This window comes from Oculina patagonica, chromosome 13 (assembly GCF_052425735.1).
Source record: "Oculina patagonica isolate OP01 chromosome 13, crgOcupat, whole genome shotgun sequence".
In the NCBI taxonomy this organism is placed as follows: domain Eukaryota; kingdom Metazoa; phylum Cnidaria; class Anthozoa; order Scleractinia; family Oculinidae; genus Oculina; species Oculina patagonica.
In genome coordinates this window covers 8,698,191-8,715,243 of record NC_135770.1, presented here as the reverse complement: position 1 = coordinate 8,715,243, position 17,053 = coordinate 8,698,191, and the positions used below count along the sequence as shown (strand labels likewise).

The following is a 17,053-nucleotide window of genomic DNA, read 5'->3' as shown; positions in this document are numbered from 1 at the left end:
TTTTTCCCAACATTGTTTCAATTCATGGGGCTGTAGCGATATTGTGCATGTTTGGATAAAAACAAAACCCGACCAGTGACTTGAAATAGAATTTTATTTTTCTTCCGGCGATTTTTAATATTTGTCACATTAAACCTTTGTACACGTTTTTACACGTTTCTGGTATAAACATTTTAACTAGTGTCTCTTTCACTAGCTAGGCGCTAGTGGAGTTGAATGTTATTCTTTATAACCGCGCTAGGGTCGCGCGCACTGCTAAAGACCCTCGCTAAATTGCATTCATGTTGCGGTCGAGGTTACTACACAATGGAGCAAATTTGATTGCTCTGGGGGAGCATACTACCTGCTGCGCCGTCCAATATAATAGTGAATTAATTGAAAGATCTGGTCGCTAGCAGATTGAACTTAAAAAAAAAAAAATCAGATAGATAGATATTTCACAGAATGCCTACTGGCGAAAAGATATTGCATCATAACACATAATTATGACGTTTGTTAGGCAAGAAACCTTTCACCTGTGTTTCACTTGAAAGATATTTGCTTTGGAAAACGAAAGACTAATTGCGGACTGCGGGATATTGGAAGGTCATCTCAAAATTAAGTAAATCCCGAGAATACGAGTGTTTAAATTAAAGCAGTGATGTAATATCATACGAAAGATGTTTTACTCTTTAATTTCAAGGGCCAGGCTGCCGTTTTTTTTTTTTTTTTTCTTAATGCCATCTTAGCTCGAGTAGATTTTAGTTCTCTTTGACTGTCATGTCAAATCGTGACGGTTGTAATAACATATAAAAATATACTTGCGTTACTCTAGAATTAATGTACTATTTCTTGTTCGATTGGTTTGGTAGAAGACAAAATCTTACTTTTTGAAACATATCCTTAACATAAATAGTTAGCTAAGCTGACGTTGAAACAAGAGTTTCTTGGTTGAAAGTAGCAATTAAAAAAAATTACTGGAAGCAAGCATCATCTTTCCGTGAGCACTACTCGCTTATTTCGTCGATAGAAAACCAGATTTTGCGTTAATTTATGTAGGAAGTGTAGGTTTCTGTAGTTTCAATTTTATCTTCGTCGCTGTCATAGCATATACTCTGATTGTATGAAGTTCTAGATGTATTTTCATCAGGATTTCCCAAGTCATCCACGTGTATAAACGGCGTAGGATTTGACGGTCTGTTTAAATCGACCTCCGTCGTAGAAAAACTGTTATAGTCTTCGGTGGTTTTCGCTTGAGGGAGTGTTACGGTGCTGTTACTACGATTTTGAGAGTTTCTTCCATATGACGCGCGTGGCCTCTCGCGGTCTCGAGGGCGCGCGATTTTCGGCGTGCTATAAATTTCTGGAACTTTCGGCTTACCCATCGACGCAGGTTCCTCAGACCCACGAAGTTCTTTTCCTTTTAAAAGTGTTGGTCTGCTAAGGACAACGTCGTCCTCCGCAGATCTGTGTTTTCGTTGATTCCGATGAGGCTCGAATCCTGAGCTAGAATCTGAGCCGGAGTCACTGAAAGAATCTTGCATTTTCCCGTTTAAAGGAGGAAGCCGTTTCAATTTGTCACTAGTTATGTTTAGAACAGGATTTGCGGGGTTCTTAAGCAGTCGCTCTTGCTCTATAATAAGCCGCAAAACTGCCGTTGATTCTTCATCGTTGAATTTGCTTCGCGGCGGTATTCTGCGGTAGTTCTCAGTTGTGTTCTCCATACTTCGCCTGTACTCGTCTGACGGGCGGCATCACCTCAAATGATTTCGACGTTGTTTTTTAACCTGTCGAAACAAGGGAAGTTTCTTTTGTAAGAACAAATATATTAGTAACATGACGCCGGTGATGGGAACACTATTTTAACTGGAACATGAAACTGGAGATGAAGCAATGTTGAGTAATTGAATCTAAGTTTACGTTAAAGACGCTAAGTTTGAAATCTTTTCTTCTCGCTTTGTGAAAGCCAATCTTATACACAGTAGCCTGTTTCATTGTTAATGTGCCGCCGAAACTGAAACGAAAAAATAAATGCAATTATGACCATTGAAGTGTACCTGTCAAGGAAGGATGAAGCGTTGCACATAAAATTGACGAATTAATTTAAATCCAGAGTATACGGCATTTTAGTGAAGGAAACGCGCCTTTCGATTTTAATATAAGCGCATGAAAAATTCACACTACGTGATAGATGTCGAGTTGTTTTGTTTAAGTTGCTATGAAAATCGTCTGCTGAACGCTGCACATCCTTGCTGGCGAATCGACTTTTGTGTCTAGCGAGAACAATTATTTTTCCATTTGCGGTGGATTCTTGGCCACGTTAATTAGGTGTAGAAACTCACCATTTGCACAAGCTACAACATCGTACCACGATCGAACTTGAAATTTCTTTCCAAATTTAAACCAGTTCCCTTCTTTGCTTTATCATAGCGAGTCACTGGCAAATAGCTCCTGTTATGAAGTGGCTGATGGGGAGTATTAATTGTTATTATTTACGGCCAACTCTTTCGGCTTTGTGACGTGCTTCGCTTATAGCAGATCCCCTGCGATGTTGTCAAAAACAATCGCGCGTGCGGACAGCTGCAAACGTGGACCCACACTGTTTTTCTTTCTTATTACCATGGAAACAAAACACTAGCCAGTACCTTCTTTAAGCGACTTTAAGCGACCAAAAATTAGCCGCGATTTCAGCTTGCGGTAGCGATCTTGTCGCCCTGTTTGCCGCAATGCGCTTCAACTTAAATAAACCCTCGGTTTTATCTAAAAGCCGCGAGCAAAGCCCTTGAAAATGGCCAAATTGAATTTCAATTCCGTATCAGTTTTGTGTCTTCCAAATGTCAACAACTTCTACAGCTACGCAAATTTTGAGCCTCTCAATCGATTGTTTGGTGGTATCATATAGTTGAAAAAAAAAAGAAAAAAATAGATTACTGGCGACGAAGCGTGCCATTAAAAAAAGCTATCTTGTTAAACATTTTAGTCCTAAGCGGAAAACTTTCGAAACGATTTTGCCATGTCATTGTTTCTCGTTTGTGGGTTTTTCACTTTTATGACGCAAATAGTAAAAATACACTTTTAAAACGCAAAGCACAGTGTTTCTCAAAGATCGATTTGCGTTGATTTTTTTTTGTGCAGTTTAAGTTGTGAATTCCTACAAAAATTATTGATCTTTGCGAATTTCTGCAAGTGCACCTGGTAATTTCTCATACATAGAAGACAAGTTCTCTTACAATTACTTTCTTTATACGACTAAGAAATTTAAAAGCTACTGACAGATTCAATGTGAAATTACTCTAAAAGATTGTTTTTGATATGCGACCAATGTTTTAAAACCCAAAGTTTAATTTGTATCTTAATAGAAAATTCGCGAAAGGTAAGCTTAAACCCCCTGAACGGAAAATCCAGTCATTAAGTTAGAAAGGCAAAATATTGAATTGTTCTATAACCATATGTGTTGTGTCTCAGGCATTTTCTAGAAAGTTCCATGTTAGTTAAAGACAAGCTTAGCTACTCCACATGATATAAGTTAGTTTTTCTTTCCCCCGAGGGTAAAAACTTTCATTTGTCTTAACTAAAACAAAACAAACTAAACTGCTTACCTTCAATAGGCTTTGTGTAGAGGGCCGAATTAAAAAAAAACTCTATCGGTTGCACCCTTAAACACCCTTCGCTTTGTATTCTACAGTCAGCTAGTCAATTTACGCGTCGTTTATTGCGACCGTACCGAGAAGCGTTTTCCCTTTTTGATGTGAGTCACACGAGGAAATGCAGAACTGTTTTGCGTCACCGGAACTTCATCTTGAAACTACAGCAACTTTACATCTTGAAATGTCACAAATTGCTCACGAAAATTATCGGGCGGCGTTTAGGGCGAATGATATTGCAACTATTTAAAACCTAGTTACACTCGCGCGGCCGTCATGGCAAAACTTCAAACAGCCTAAGGCAAGGAACTTTTTAATGGAACGCGTAGGTCGCTGGATGGTATCTAAATTGGTTCAAAACAAGACAGGCGAAAATTCTATTCAATTCTTTTAGTTTTGATTCGATACGCTTTCGAACCCACAAAATTTGTATGTCTTTTGTATCGCGCAGTTTACTCCTAACTCAAACATTAATTACGAATAGATCAACGAAAGAAATTAAAGAAAACTTGACCGAGCTTTTGGCGGGGTGTCCTCGATTACGCCCTGGGGGTAACGTAGCGACTGCATTTAGAGAGATTAAGAGCTTCATCTACCGACCGCAGATATAGATATTCTTGTAGATGAAGTTGCCTTTGAAATTAAACTTTGGCCGAAAAATCTCTTAAGTTTTAGCACGTGATATCTCGCCTATGAAATGGCGAACTCAACATGAATCGCATTTGGGGATAATCTCGCACAATATCATAAAGAGATTATTTATTGCATGGGGTCGACGGTAATTTTGAACTCATAAAGGCCATATTTCTTTTATTTCGCCACTGAAATTTAACTGCGTTTGTTGATTCTTTCTTTTTCGAATTTGGAATATTTCGTGATTATTTCGAAAGTATAGCATGATAGTTTCAATGCATGGAAAGTTCTTGTTAAGAAATTCAAAGCCTTTGACATTAAGAATAAAACCGACCGTAGGCAAAAAAAAACCTTCTTAGAGATAATATATTTGTATTTTCAAACAGTTGGAAAACTAATTTAACCTTGCCTCCGGCAAACATGATTTTGCCGAAGGTTCGAAACTTAGCTCGATATCTCCTCTACTAACTATGGCTGTTGTCGCTAAGTATCGAAACTTTACTTCGCGCGCTTCAAAGTTCTAAATGATAAGGGAGTTAATAAACAGCCATGCATTTTTTTTATTCTCAATACTTGTTTGCTTGACAACGTATGAATATGGAAAGAAGAAATTAGGCTTCGGTCACATGCATGTGTATCATTTCGTTTTTCAGATTCAGACTCGAATAGTTTTATTTGTCTGAGTCAAATTCAGTACAGTTTAAAAATTGTTGTTTTTTTTTTTATCTCGTGGTATACGGAGTAGAGTTTAGCAGAAGTAAGATTTTCAGCGGTAATTATTGGTTTAGCAACAAACCAATAAGTGGGAATTCAGGAAAAAATGTTAATTTTCAGTGCTTTGAAGCGTACCTGCTTAAATTCAATACGATTTATTCGTGTTTTGTCTGAAGACTTAGCAACGCGTCGAACCCCTTGCTGTGAAGAGCGCGCTTTTACTTGGTTCGTACTTTTAATAGAAGGTCAAAAAAGATGTTTAGAAAATAGGGATTATGTCTTTTCTTTGTGCCTGCAAGGGGCGGAATCATTGGGAAAATAGCTCTGAAAATAGCCACCGCAAACAATTAAATAAAATTGACGGATTACATGTAATAGGATTAAATGCGAGCTCCATTTTACGACGTCAGAAGTTTTGAACTCTACTGAAATGCGGAAAGCTAAAGTACTCTACTATTTTTCGTAAAACAAGTCTTAGACGAGCTAGGGTTAGGTAAATTATTTTTAAATTTAGCATAAAACGAAACTGTTCCAAAATCCAACTAGTTTTTTTGAAAACATTTGAGACACATTTGTCGATAAAAAATATCCAGAATTTCGTCATTTCTGTATTTCACATGCACTGCGTTTAGATACGAAGGTTATTAAATGTAAGCGAGGATTTCTCCTCGCTATATACGAAACATGATATTTTTACAAAATAATCGTCGTTGGCAATTTATATTTTTGCCACTCTGAAATGTTTGGCTCGGTAGTTAAAGAGAGCGAATCGCTGAATGAAGAATCGCTCTATTTGTTTACTTATTTTATGGTTACAGATAGTAATTGAGAATGTATTCTTGTGAATTCACAGCGGTCACAGAACAAACTCGACGATTTCAAGACGAAATCCGGGAAATTATACTAGTGTTTGCACGTTTAAGAATAAAAAAAAATCGTCCACTCTGGCCTGTAAAAAAGCGTTACCTCGGTAACTTTAAAAAAGCATGGAGTATATTTAAAAATAATTCTTTTGAGCATTTAGTTCCATTAATAAGCTTTTTTTCGTTTTTATCCCATTGTGAATCTTTTATTCAATACAGAACCTGTGAGCCGGCTTTTGATGAAATGTTCCCCAATTGTTACTTAGTCATTTCAAAAGACAACATTTTAACTCATTGTTATGTTTAAAGCCGTCAAACCTCAATGTAAGCAATATTGAAAACCTTTTTTAGATCGTTTTTATATCTATACCGTTTCAACATCATATCAAACGAGTAGAATTATTAAAATTCCGGAGGAAAATGCTTGTCGGTATTCTATCTCATAAATTATCCTTTCTTGCGAGGCAAAAATCATTCTTTTTTATCGAATATATTTACGTTTAACTTACACCAGCTTCCCTGGCAATTGTTGGAAGAAAAGAGATCATTAAAAAAGCAGATCTTACCTTTTCACGTTTCCAGGTATGACAATATTTGTGAAAAATTACACGCTGCGAACTGTATGTATATGGAATTTCCTTTACTTAAATTATTCATTGCGTTTTTGCGTGATGTGCCATATGAACAGATTGTGTTTGACAGGAAACGTGATTAACTAAGAAATATCCATCGATTTTAACCGATGTTTATAAGAACAAGGAATAATAAAGTTCTTTTAATGGACCATACATCACTTCTTATTAATTGCGCGACTTCCTGGCGCCAAAATGGCCAAACGTCAATCAAACAAAAAAGGAACGCTTCTAGGTTACATTTTTTCCGTGTTTGAAATATATAAAAATAAAAAAATTACTTCATAATTGGATCGACCAGTAGATTCGCAGGCCGAAGGAATAATGGTTTTAAAACATAGGCAAGCAAATTTGTGCGGACATTGACTGAATCATTAAAGAGGGCAGAATATTCATACACATGTAAATACTTTAACTTTAAAAATTGTTTAGTCTTCAAGAACTCACATTTTAATTTTCTTTTGGGGACTCTCCAATATTTATGCATATGGTTCTTAAAATAGCGAATTCGAATGGTATTGAAGTTTTTTTTTTAAACGTAAAAAATTGAAGTGATGCCAAATCCATTTTGAAGCCGTAAACCCACAGGATTTCAACCAATCAAATAAGTCCCTCAATAAAAACATACTCTTTAAAAATGTAACGAAGAAGGCCGACTTTGATGATATTAGCTGTTTAATTAGGGTTAAAGTAACGTCAGTAAAATGATGAATGAGCTTGGATATTCAAAAGAAGTTAAATTGACCATTAAAGCATTGAAGCATAGATAAATAAAGTTGGCAGACGATGTGTAATGGAAAAAAACATTGTAAAAGGAATTAACTTACCAACTTTAATTATTGGTTAACCTCAACACATTGCAGTATAAGCATTTCTCGAACTAAAACTAAATTCTTATTTTGCAACATCACCGCAACAAAATAAACAAAAAAATAGAGCGCAGTATTGTGTAACATCCCCATTACAGCTTTTCATTTTTCACCGTGAATGGGTTTGGGATAACATTGCCTCTTGGCGTCCAAAAGTCTGTCCAACTATTTGTAATATTAATCGGACTGAGTGGAGTACGATTCAGGAAGCAATAGCGCGAGTAATTTCAAATTGGCCTAGCGCGCAGCTCGAGGCAGATTGAAATTACGAACACGATTACTCTGAATTGTACAACACGAGGTCCAATTACTAATAAATCGCATCTATAACAAATTTTCAGGTAAGGAGTAAGGAAGTCTTTGAGAAGCTTTTTTGTATGAAAAAGTCATAGGCATATTCGATCAGTTTTACAAACTGTAGGAAAACAGCAAGGAACACCCATCTAAGTGCATATGATTCACCCGCGAATGGTGTAGGTGTACAATTACAGATATCCTACTTAAAGTTGTTCAAATTGGATACTTTTAATTGGACACCCACGTGATTGCACGCCAGTTACGCGACAAATAGGTACACACAGAGCCAATCACAATCGAGAATTTTCTTATAGATACAATAAGTCGTCTAAAAAGAATTAATCGATTGCCTGTTGGCAAGTCTAAGCTATCTTACATCCCTTTCAAAACCAGAACTCTGCATTTTGCTCTAGAAAGGGATGGTCATTAACTCCTCCTATAAATGCAGACAAGGGACAAATAAAAAAGATAACCGTAGTGTCTTGATTTAACACCACATTCTCACAAGACACATGAAAATAACTCCGCTATGGTAATCGGTACAAAGGATTAGAATTTCGATCTACCTTGGATAATGTAATTCATTTGCCAGTAAAATGAAACTTATCAGTTTGACGCGACAAATTACATTAGCCTTCTCAGCTACCCCTTCTCTTGTCAGCAAGGCTTTCCTCTGTTATGTCAGTTTGCTGAGCTCAACATAAAATGATGATGATGATGATGATGATGATGATGATGATGATGATGTGATGGTGATGGTGGTGGTGGTGGTGGTGGCGATGATAAAAAAAAATGAAATTACCAGCATATGAAGTCAAAATAAATATTTTCTCTTAAGACTAAAACTTTAGAGTAAGTCACTTTGTAATGATACTTAAAAAACGATTTGTAGCTGATCTAAAAATTTCCTAAAATATTTGAAAGATGTTAAAAACGTAACAATCAATATGATTCCGTGTACAAAGTTTGACAAGAACTGTTTTTTAAAAAGTAAGAAAATAGTTCCATTCTTAACACTTTTAGAGCAAAGGTTAGAATAGCCTAAAATCATATTATAGCAACCACCCAATCATTTTCCATGTTGTACACCTCCCAGTTTCCCGGTACGCAATTTAATTAACTTGTATATAATGAAATACAGTTTTCTATTGCATTTATAAAATTCCTTTTACTTGTCAAATCGGATTCGGCCACCTAAGGCTCATCTAATCTAATTTAGTAGAAACTCAGCTGTGTTCTATTGGAAATCCGCACCGTGGCTCTCCCACTGTTTTCTATTCGCCGATAGAAAACAGTCGCCGCGCGTAGCTCTTTAAGCGGTAAATTTTCTTGATTTTTGTCTTCAAAGTGCACAATATTTTGTTTGGACTGCAATCCTTTAGAGTTTCTACTAAAACAATTAACTACTCGCCCTCGTTTTCTAAAGCGATAGTCAACTCGGCTGCGCCTCGTTGACTATTTACTCATAGAAAACTCGGGCTCGTAGTCTAATTTTAATTAGCAGTCAGAGTAAAATTTTAACAGCCAATTAATTTTAATTGCACTCATTTTTACTTTATTCCTCATTTTATACTGTAATCATTTAATTTCGTATCACGAATTGCTCATCCCGATGAACTTGCACAGCATAAAACAATTTCTACGTGCCTGCTTTGAGGCGGAACTTTGTTTGATGTAACTGCCTTCAAGATAAATTAATTAGAACATTTGTTTGAGAAAGAAATCAAAAATTGCTGTTCGCATAAGCGGAAATTCGAAAAATTCGTATCGAATTTTCCCTCGTGTTGTGTTTATTTTGTCTGGTGCTTGACTACGAAATTCATGAAATTATTTTCGAATCATTTCAAGCTTCATATTCAAATGTAAATTTCCTGTTATTTAACAGGTTAATTTGTCTGCGATGTAAAGCAGTGTTAAGTAAGGATTAGAATAAGTGACCGCCGACTTTACCGCATATTCAGAATTTTGTTCAGTTCGACTTTCGTGATAAACATCGGCTATAGTGAAGGCTTTATGTACACTTTGATAAGCTTAAGCTTCGAAAAAATCTCTCAGAAATCTCACTGAAATAATTCACCGAACCGGCCACAAGTTTCGTCAAAATGACATCAGGACACCGGGCCCATAAATAGAACTTATATTTTATTCACGCAGCGAAGGATTTATCGATCCAAAAAAAAAAAACTCTCCCCCCTCTCTGATTTTGGAAGAAATATTAAAAGCACCAACCTTATCGCAATCAAAAGTAAGGTGAAACTTAGGGCGCGTTTTTTTTATTCACAATTCTGAAGGGGAAGGGCCGGAAGGGGAAATGGGCTTTTTTTTTTTTCCCCCTTTCCATTCCGGAATGGACAGAACACCATTCCATCCACTCTGCTCCCAGGGGCAGAATGAACAGAATGTTGTGAATGAAAATCCAAGATGGCGGACGGCATAGACCGTGATTCAAGGGATGTGTCTCCTCTCCTTTGCGAATAGCACTGCCAGAACATTCGGCAAATCCATTACAGTTTCCATAATTTTCTCCTCCTCTTAATTAAGTAAAAGAATTGCTGTGATAATGGCTGCAATCGCAGCCTATTCGTCAGCCGCCATATTTATTACGCAATGTTTTCTCGTGTCAGGACCGCGCATATCATCTCGACTACATGGGCGTTTTCTAATGCGGCCGAATACGAATTATTCCTAGCATTCTGTACCAACCATTCTCATTCCAAACTTCTCTATTTTCCATTGCCCATAATGCACTTTGTTTGCCCCCCAAATTTTGCATAAATTATTGTTTGGAAATATGCAGTCCTCCCAAAGAATGAAAACAATAGTTATGCAAAATTTGGGGGCAAACAAAGTGTATTATGGGCAATTGGAAAATAGAGAATTATGAAAAAAACGCGCCCTTAATATCTTTTTTCTAGACCTTAGATAGAGGACACTCTTAAAACCCAGCTTGGGATTATGTGGCTTCCTCTTTCAACATTCAGTATAATTTATTGAAAGAGCTTTTAGCACGTGCATTACTAACAAAGTTATCACATTCGATTTCCGCCATTTGTATACGTTGTCCGTTACTTAGCAACGCGCTTTTGCCGAAAATCACCAGCTTGGTCAATTTCGTATGCAGTATTCGCTTCTGAACAGGGACTGAAAAGACATAATGCCGTTTTATTACACAAGATGGGCCAAGTTTTAAAAATTAAAAAAAAAATATCGTTGCCTTTTTGTAGCGTATCCTGTTCTTTTCAAGGAAAACAAAAAAAAAATGACTCGTGAACAAGCTTATTCGGATCCTTTTTCTTCATTAGCACGTTTACTATTCATTAAGTGGTGAAATTTCATCCACAAACATCGGTTATTGGTAGCAATACTTTTTAATTCAGCCATTATAAGTCAGATAGCGGCGCATAGGATAAACCAAATTAGTAATTTTCAGTTCTACTTCAAAACTAAAACTGTTGCTAATCAGTCAAATTAATTAAACTTTACTTGAAATCCATTCTGTCATATTTGAGTACTTTTTTACCGGAAAACCTAAAACGTATGTTAAAGTGGTTTGTTGGCATACGAACTCAGAATCAAAATGCTTGCAATGGTACAATGGCCAATTGAAAAAGTTAGGAGTTGTTTACTATTGCCGGCTGAATTTTAAACTGTTTCAAAAATCGTACTCATCCACTTCACTCCGTCTTTGATATCGCCATTTGGAGATTAAGGTTTGGTATCATAAGTCCAAAGAGCCCTTCAAAGTTAATTTTATCCACTGTTCTTGATAGGTATCATACTATCTTAGTAATTGTACCATTAAAATTGTCTGCTTTCAGACACGTCCTCTTATAACTGCAGCTAGTTATCAATAAAATCTATGTTACTGAAGGACTCTAAAGACAATCAGTACAAGGCAGTGAGCGTCTTAGATGTAACCAAAACACATGTTAAACTTACCGTTATGGTCTTTTTGTCGACGGACGGAGTTAAAAATCCAAAATAGAATTTTCACTTTCCACAAAACTTCCTTTAGGTATTCGCTTTAAGACGAAACTAAGACAATTTATGCAACGAGTGCTTTCTCTCGCTGCAGCAAAACAAAGCTTACCGCTTTAAAAATACACCTGCACCGAGTAATTAAAGTTAATCCTTTTTAAAACCGCGTAAAATTGGTCGCTACTTTATTAAATTTTTCCCGGGCGTTTGTCGTGATATTGCAATATCAATATTTTGACCTTATTTTACACAAACAGCAATAAGAATATCTAATGATCAGCAAAGTATTTTTAGGGTCTATTAAAAAACGTTTTACTTTGAGATATCTAGCACGGGTTTTCCTTGCTTTGATGCATTTAAAACGTGTAGAAATTTCGAATTTATTCTTAATCGTTCTCTTTGCGGCACACATCAACGATAAATTCTGTTTTGCCGGTAACACCTTATGCCGAAAGTCGTTAACACCTTTTTCTGTTTGTCTCGAGTGGTGATTTTAAATATTTGAAGTGTACGAGCTTTTAATTTGCATTTTTAATCTCAAGAGGCCTTTTTACTGGGTACAAAACAATACTAACAAACATAATTAACTTCTTCAGCAAACAAAAAACCTGTCTGAGGTTTATTTTTAATGTCAAACTTCCGAATGCGGCGCGGCCTCAGTAGCACCACAATTTTTACTACGTGCCTACAAGTAGCTTGCATTCAGCTGTCAATTAGAGCACGATTTTAGCAATGGCTTCCTTGCTGGGCCGTTAATATTTGTGGTGAAATGAAATAATTTGGATGAAGTTATAATTGACAACAAAATCGTTTATAATTCAAATTAAAAAACGTAGAAACATATTTCGTGTTTCTATTGGAAACCCTAATGAAATTTGCCCTGAACCCTAAACCCTTTTGGAAACACGAGCCACAGCTTTTTGGAGTAATTCAAAACTTATTTCACGAGTGTTTTTAGAACTCGATATATAAAAACTCTAAGAAAATGGTTTCTAGTCCTTTTAGAAAATACTGCAAGAAAAATGGAATAAAATCACTCATTTATCGTCTGTAATCAAAATGTAAATTCACTCGTTGAGTATTCAATCATAGAAAACTCGGGCTCGTAGTCTAATAATTGTTGAATTTGACCTAAAATGCTCACGACACGCACTGCAGACTTTTCTGATAAATTGAACGTATTCGCGGATTTCGAAAATATGGAGGATCGCGGATTCGGCAGATCTGTCTACCCCAATTTAACAACCTTATGAAACGAACTAAATCAGGTGAGCTGCTTTGAGGAACGTCTGGTTTTAATAGTAATACACAAAAAGCCGCTCAGTATTTAAATGTTCTCGAATAAACTATGTCTGACTATTCAAAAAGCGACAGAGGTTATTAGTCGTCACACAACCAAACAAGTCTTTTTTCATTGTCAATGTAAAATACAGGAAGTGTTTTCAGTATTAAAAGTTTGATATCTCCTTACACAATGCTTTCTAAATACAAATTCTCCCTACAGGTCTCCGCACATCTTTAATGAACCAGTTGGGAGAATTTCGTTATTATGTGAAGACAATTTCCTCATGGTGATCGAATACATAATTATCGTGATCTGTGTAGTCGATTTCGCACTAATATTTGGAGGAAAAAGAAGGTGTCGATCGCTGTTAAAGTTATCGGACTTATTTGGGACAATGTATACTGTAATGTCAACTGCAAGGGACAATTCTATTTAGTTCACGCGAGTATACGTACTTTTAAATGCAGAAACGCTCTCTGGCTTCTAGTTTGGCAATCGAACCTTTTTAAGCCCGCTTTTTCTAGAGATGAGTGTTTCTCGTTTATTTTTGTTCACACATCCTGCCTTCACTACAGCAGCAACATTTTAATAAAGCGTCTTTAGACAGGATGTTCAACTGCTTCACGCCAAATACCTAGGGTTTTTGTTGCTTTTCCAAGCGTAGTTTTGTGAGTGCCGACGATGAGTATAAATACGAGTAGTTAAAAGGAAGCAAACCAAAATAATAATTACTTAGTTTTACCTGAAAGATTCGTATAACTGTTCGTCTCTGTTAGCAGTTGATCCTGTTTTCCAATCTTTAGCAACACTGAATTAATGCGCGGAAAAGATATTAAGCCCCAAACAGCTGTCGGGTTTTAATAAACTTAGAAAAGGAACATGAAAACTCTGAATGAATTCCTCTCATGCACGCGGTTAACTTCGCAGTAAAGTTTAGTCTGTTAGGAAGAGTTTCATTAACGGCCTAAGAAAACGGCTTGTTTACTGAAATTATACCAGTAAAAGGGAAAGAGTATTTCTTCCTTTGAATTAGCTCTAAAGGAAAGCAGCTGGCTCTATCCTGGCTGTAAAAGTCTAATCTCCTTTGAACTGACAGCTTTTTTCTTCCCTTCTTATTTAATTTTGACTTTCGATTGAAAAATGTCATCTCTTTTTCACAGAGTTATTAAACTTACAATATGGTTAAGACTTAAAGTAATCTCGTCTTAAAATATATTATTTTTGTACACAAAAAATTGTAACTCCTTTTTCGGTCCTAAGTTTGAAATATCTTAAGAATATTCAAAGGATTTAGCATACATTTTTCAGTCAACCTTCAATGTTATTGAGTAAAATTTATTGAAAACTAACTTGGTAACATTTTTTGTGCAAATATGCTGAGACGGGTCGTTATATTTTGAACTCAACCGAGCCGTTCCCGATTCTTGCTGTGCTTTCTGTAGCGTAGAGTGACTAGAAGTATTGCTACTCTCTCTCACCCCCCCCTCCTCCCTCCTCCTCCCCCTCCCCACTTCACGGTTGGTATGCTAGTCCATTGCAGGATACCTGGATTAATACCCTGGTGGAGAGAGGCGCTGCAAGAGTGAAGTCTTGCCGAATTAAGAACACAACACAATGACTGGTTAAAATTATTTTCTCTTACCAAACCCCCCACGAAAATAAAAATATATTTATTTATTGTATTTACTCCACTGTCAACAAAGCGATCGATCTAAAGTCCAACGCAATAACCCAGTTCGCCCGCCGTTCTCATTTCATTGCAACAAGGCTATCGTCCCTAGTTCTCTTAGCTTGTTGATGATTTGTTTAATCTCGTCACAAAACGAGACGACTTTTACGTCGTTGATATTGTAAAAACTAATTAACGGTTGGTCATTCTTCAAATTTAAAAAGTGAAAAAAAAAATAACATTATAACCCTCGACAGCCGTTGTTGTGATTGCACGAATTTATGAAACTAAAAACTGTTAAACAAAACAACAACAAAAGCAGCAAAAACATAGCACTGAATAATAGCTTCTAAATGTTGTTCCTCCATTTCCCGGCATAGGTTGAGGCACAATCTGATGGGCTATATTCATGGCGTTGTTTTGATTGAAAATAATACAAATTCTATGGAATCCTTCTAAAGTTTATTTTTCTGCACTGTAACGTTTTGTCATCTAAACTTGAGAGCGTGGGAAAGTTCCAAATAAGGTTATCCCATGTAAATTGGAAACATAGCGCTGCCAACAAGTGCTACCAATAATCTGCACTAAAAAAATACTGAATGTCTTTGAGAAGGGCCTGAACAACAATATTTCCTTCAAAGCTCATGCAGAATTCGGTCAGTTATCGCTCGGCTGGGGAGTCATGCATTGAAAATTTTTACTTGTTTTTGCATTGTGGATCTGTTTCCTCAAAGTCCGTTGTTCAGTTTGTTTTTGTTTCTATGACAACGAGAGAAGCCCATGTCATTGTATTCGCATTGCAAAGTTAAGCTCGCCTGGAAGGAAGCACATGCTTGAATCTATTTATTTAAAGATCGCTCTTGAGAAATCTCTGAATGAAACGGAAGTTTATGTCGCCTTTGAATGCTTCAGTTTCGCATCCCATCTCGCTGTGTTTGACCCACAAGTTGTCTTTTAATTACTTTTGCAGGCGGAACTTGCATTAGGGGGACTTAATTGAAAATACAACTGTTCATCATTCACGCGAGGTCGATTGAACAGATTGATAACATCGAGAAGTTTAAAGCTCTTCATTGTTGAAACGTACTATCAATTCTTGACCTTTCATTTTATACATGCTGCGTGTCAAACACAACCTTTTATAAAATCATACTCTGTCGTTTTCAAATTAACTATCGTCGCTTTCGGGACGATTCATTTAATGTCCGTTTCGTTTTTAATTTACACTCGAGTACTAACACAATTTAACGGATGTGATTTCAAACAATGGTTTACCTTCCCGTAAAATTAGCAACTATAAAATTCATTAGGACTTTTCAAAAACGTGATTTGAAAAAAATAAAGGTCAAGAAAGGTTTAAAACAGCTTTCAATTGCGTTGATCCAGAAATTTTTCACTTTTTTCACGAATGTATTTATTATGTTTTATGTTTTTTATGCTTAAAAGCCGTTATAAAGTTTTACTTTTCTTGCAAAAATTCTATGGTTTATCTTAATTTAAAACATCTTTATTAAAAATTGCCCTCGGGCCAATAAGTGATGTAATTATATCAGTATTTTTCGATTAGTTGTTCATTATTGCAATTATTGTAGGAAATTTACAGGAGTATTTTGGTGTCGGCCATTTTTTTGTCAGTTCTTCACCGTATGTCAGTTTGAAACAACAGTCGACTACAACCATTTGTTCTGCCTGTGAAAATTGTCTGTAGCGATCTTATTTAAAATCGAACGAAATATTTAAGGAAGCTATGATAAAAGGCAATCGCTTTAAAGTTTGGGGTAACTAAGTAGGTTGGAATTAAATCAAACACAGTAGCTATGTTGTTCAGAACGACTCTGTATAGAGTCTCAGTCGAGATTCTGAGCAAACTATGTCGAGACTTTTTGACAAGAATTAAGACACAGTATTCTTACTGCCACGAAAACAATACAGCAGACTCGAGATGTCAAAATTGTAGACCACCGAATATTGCGAGCAGCTTTAACTTTACCTTACAAGACTTTTCCCAGATTAGCGCTGACAGCTTTGCATTATGAGAACAGGCAGCGGTTAATTCTTGTTTAGCCGCAAAGATTATTGAGCAAGCCCTCGAATTAGATGCTTCAGTTTCGTTGAAGAGACGCCCAATATTTTTCTCGCCTTCTTTTCCCTCTTAATGGTCACTATCTTTCACTGTTTCATGATAAAAAGAAGGCCAAAAAATCTTACCTTTGATTTTGCAGTGTCAGGAGCGATGTGTCCTTGTTCCACTTTTTCAAATGTCTTCCCTAGATTCCGTTGCTACGATTTGCTCATTTTCTCAGTCCTCGCTGTATGAAACTGAAATATCCAACATGCACGCGAGGTTACTTCAGAATTTGTCAGTGAAAATAATACTCTTTTAATCTGTTGACTCAGCACCGAGCGGTGCTGTCATTTTGGTTCTGACAGCTAACACAGTGCGAAACAAAGGCCGGGATAAAGGCTCGAGCTCGCAACTTTGTCTCTATT

At 36.4% G+C, this 17,053-nt stretch overlaps 1 protein-coding gene across 5 annotated transcripts; it reads right to left on the bottom strand.

The window, feature by feature from the left end:
* Positions 1-76: 76 nt before the first annotated feature.
* On the bottom strand, positions 77-16,957 carry LOC144635072 (uncharacterized). 5 transcript variants are annotated; one of them, XM_078494146.1, is made up of 2 exons: positions 16,772-16,957; positions 77-1,766 (listed from the first exon to the last, which is right to left on the bottom strand). In XM_078494146.1, exon 2 carries the CDS (start codon positions 1,701-1,703, stop codon positions 1,026-1,028), a length of 678 nt encoding a protein of 225 aa, XP_078350272.1. In that variant the 5' UTR covers positions 1,704-1,766; positions 16,772-16,957; the 3' UTR covers positions 77-1,025. The 5 variants fall into 5 exon arrangements, with proteins under 5 accessions (XP_078350272.1, XP_078350273.1, XP_078350274.1 ...); XM_078494147.1 differs by lacking the exon at positions 16,772-16,957 and adding an exon at positions 6,400-6,512; XM_078494148.1 differs by lacking the exon at positions 16,772-16,957 and adding an exon at positions 3,579-4,275.
* Positions 16,958-17,053: the final 96 nt, after the last annotated feature.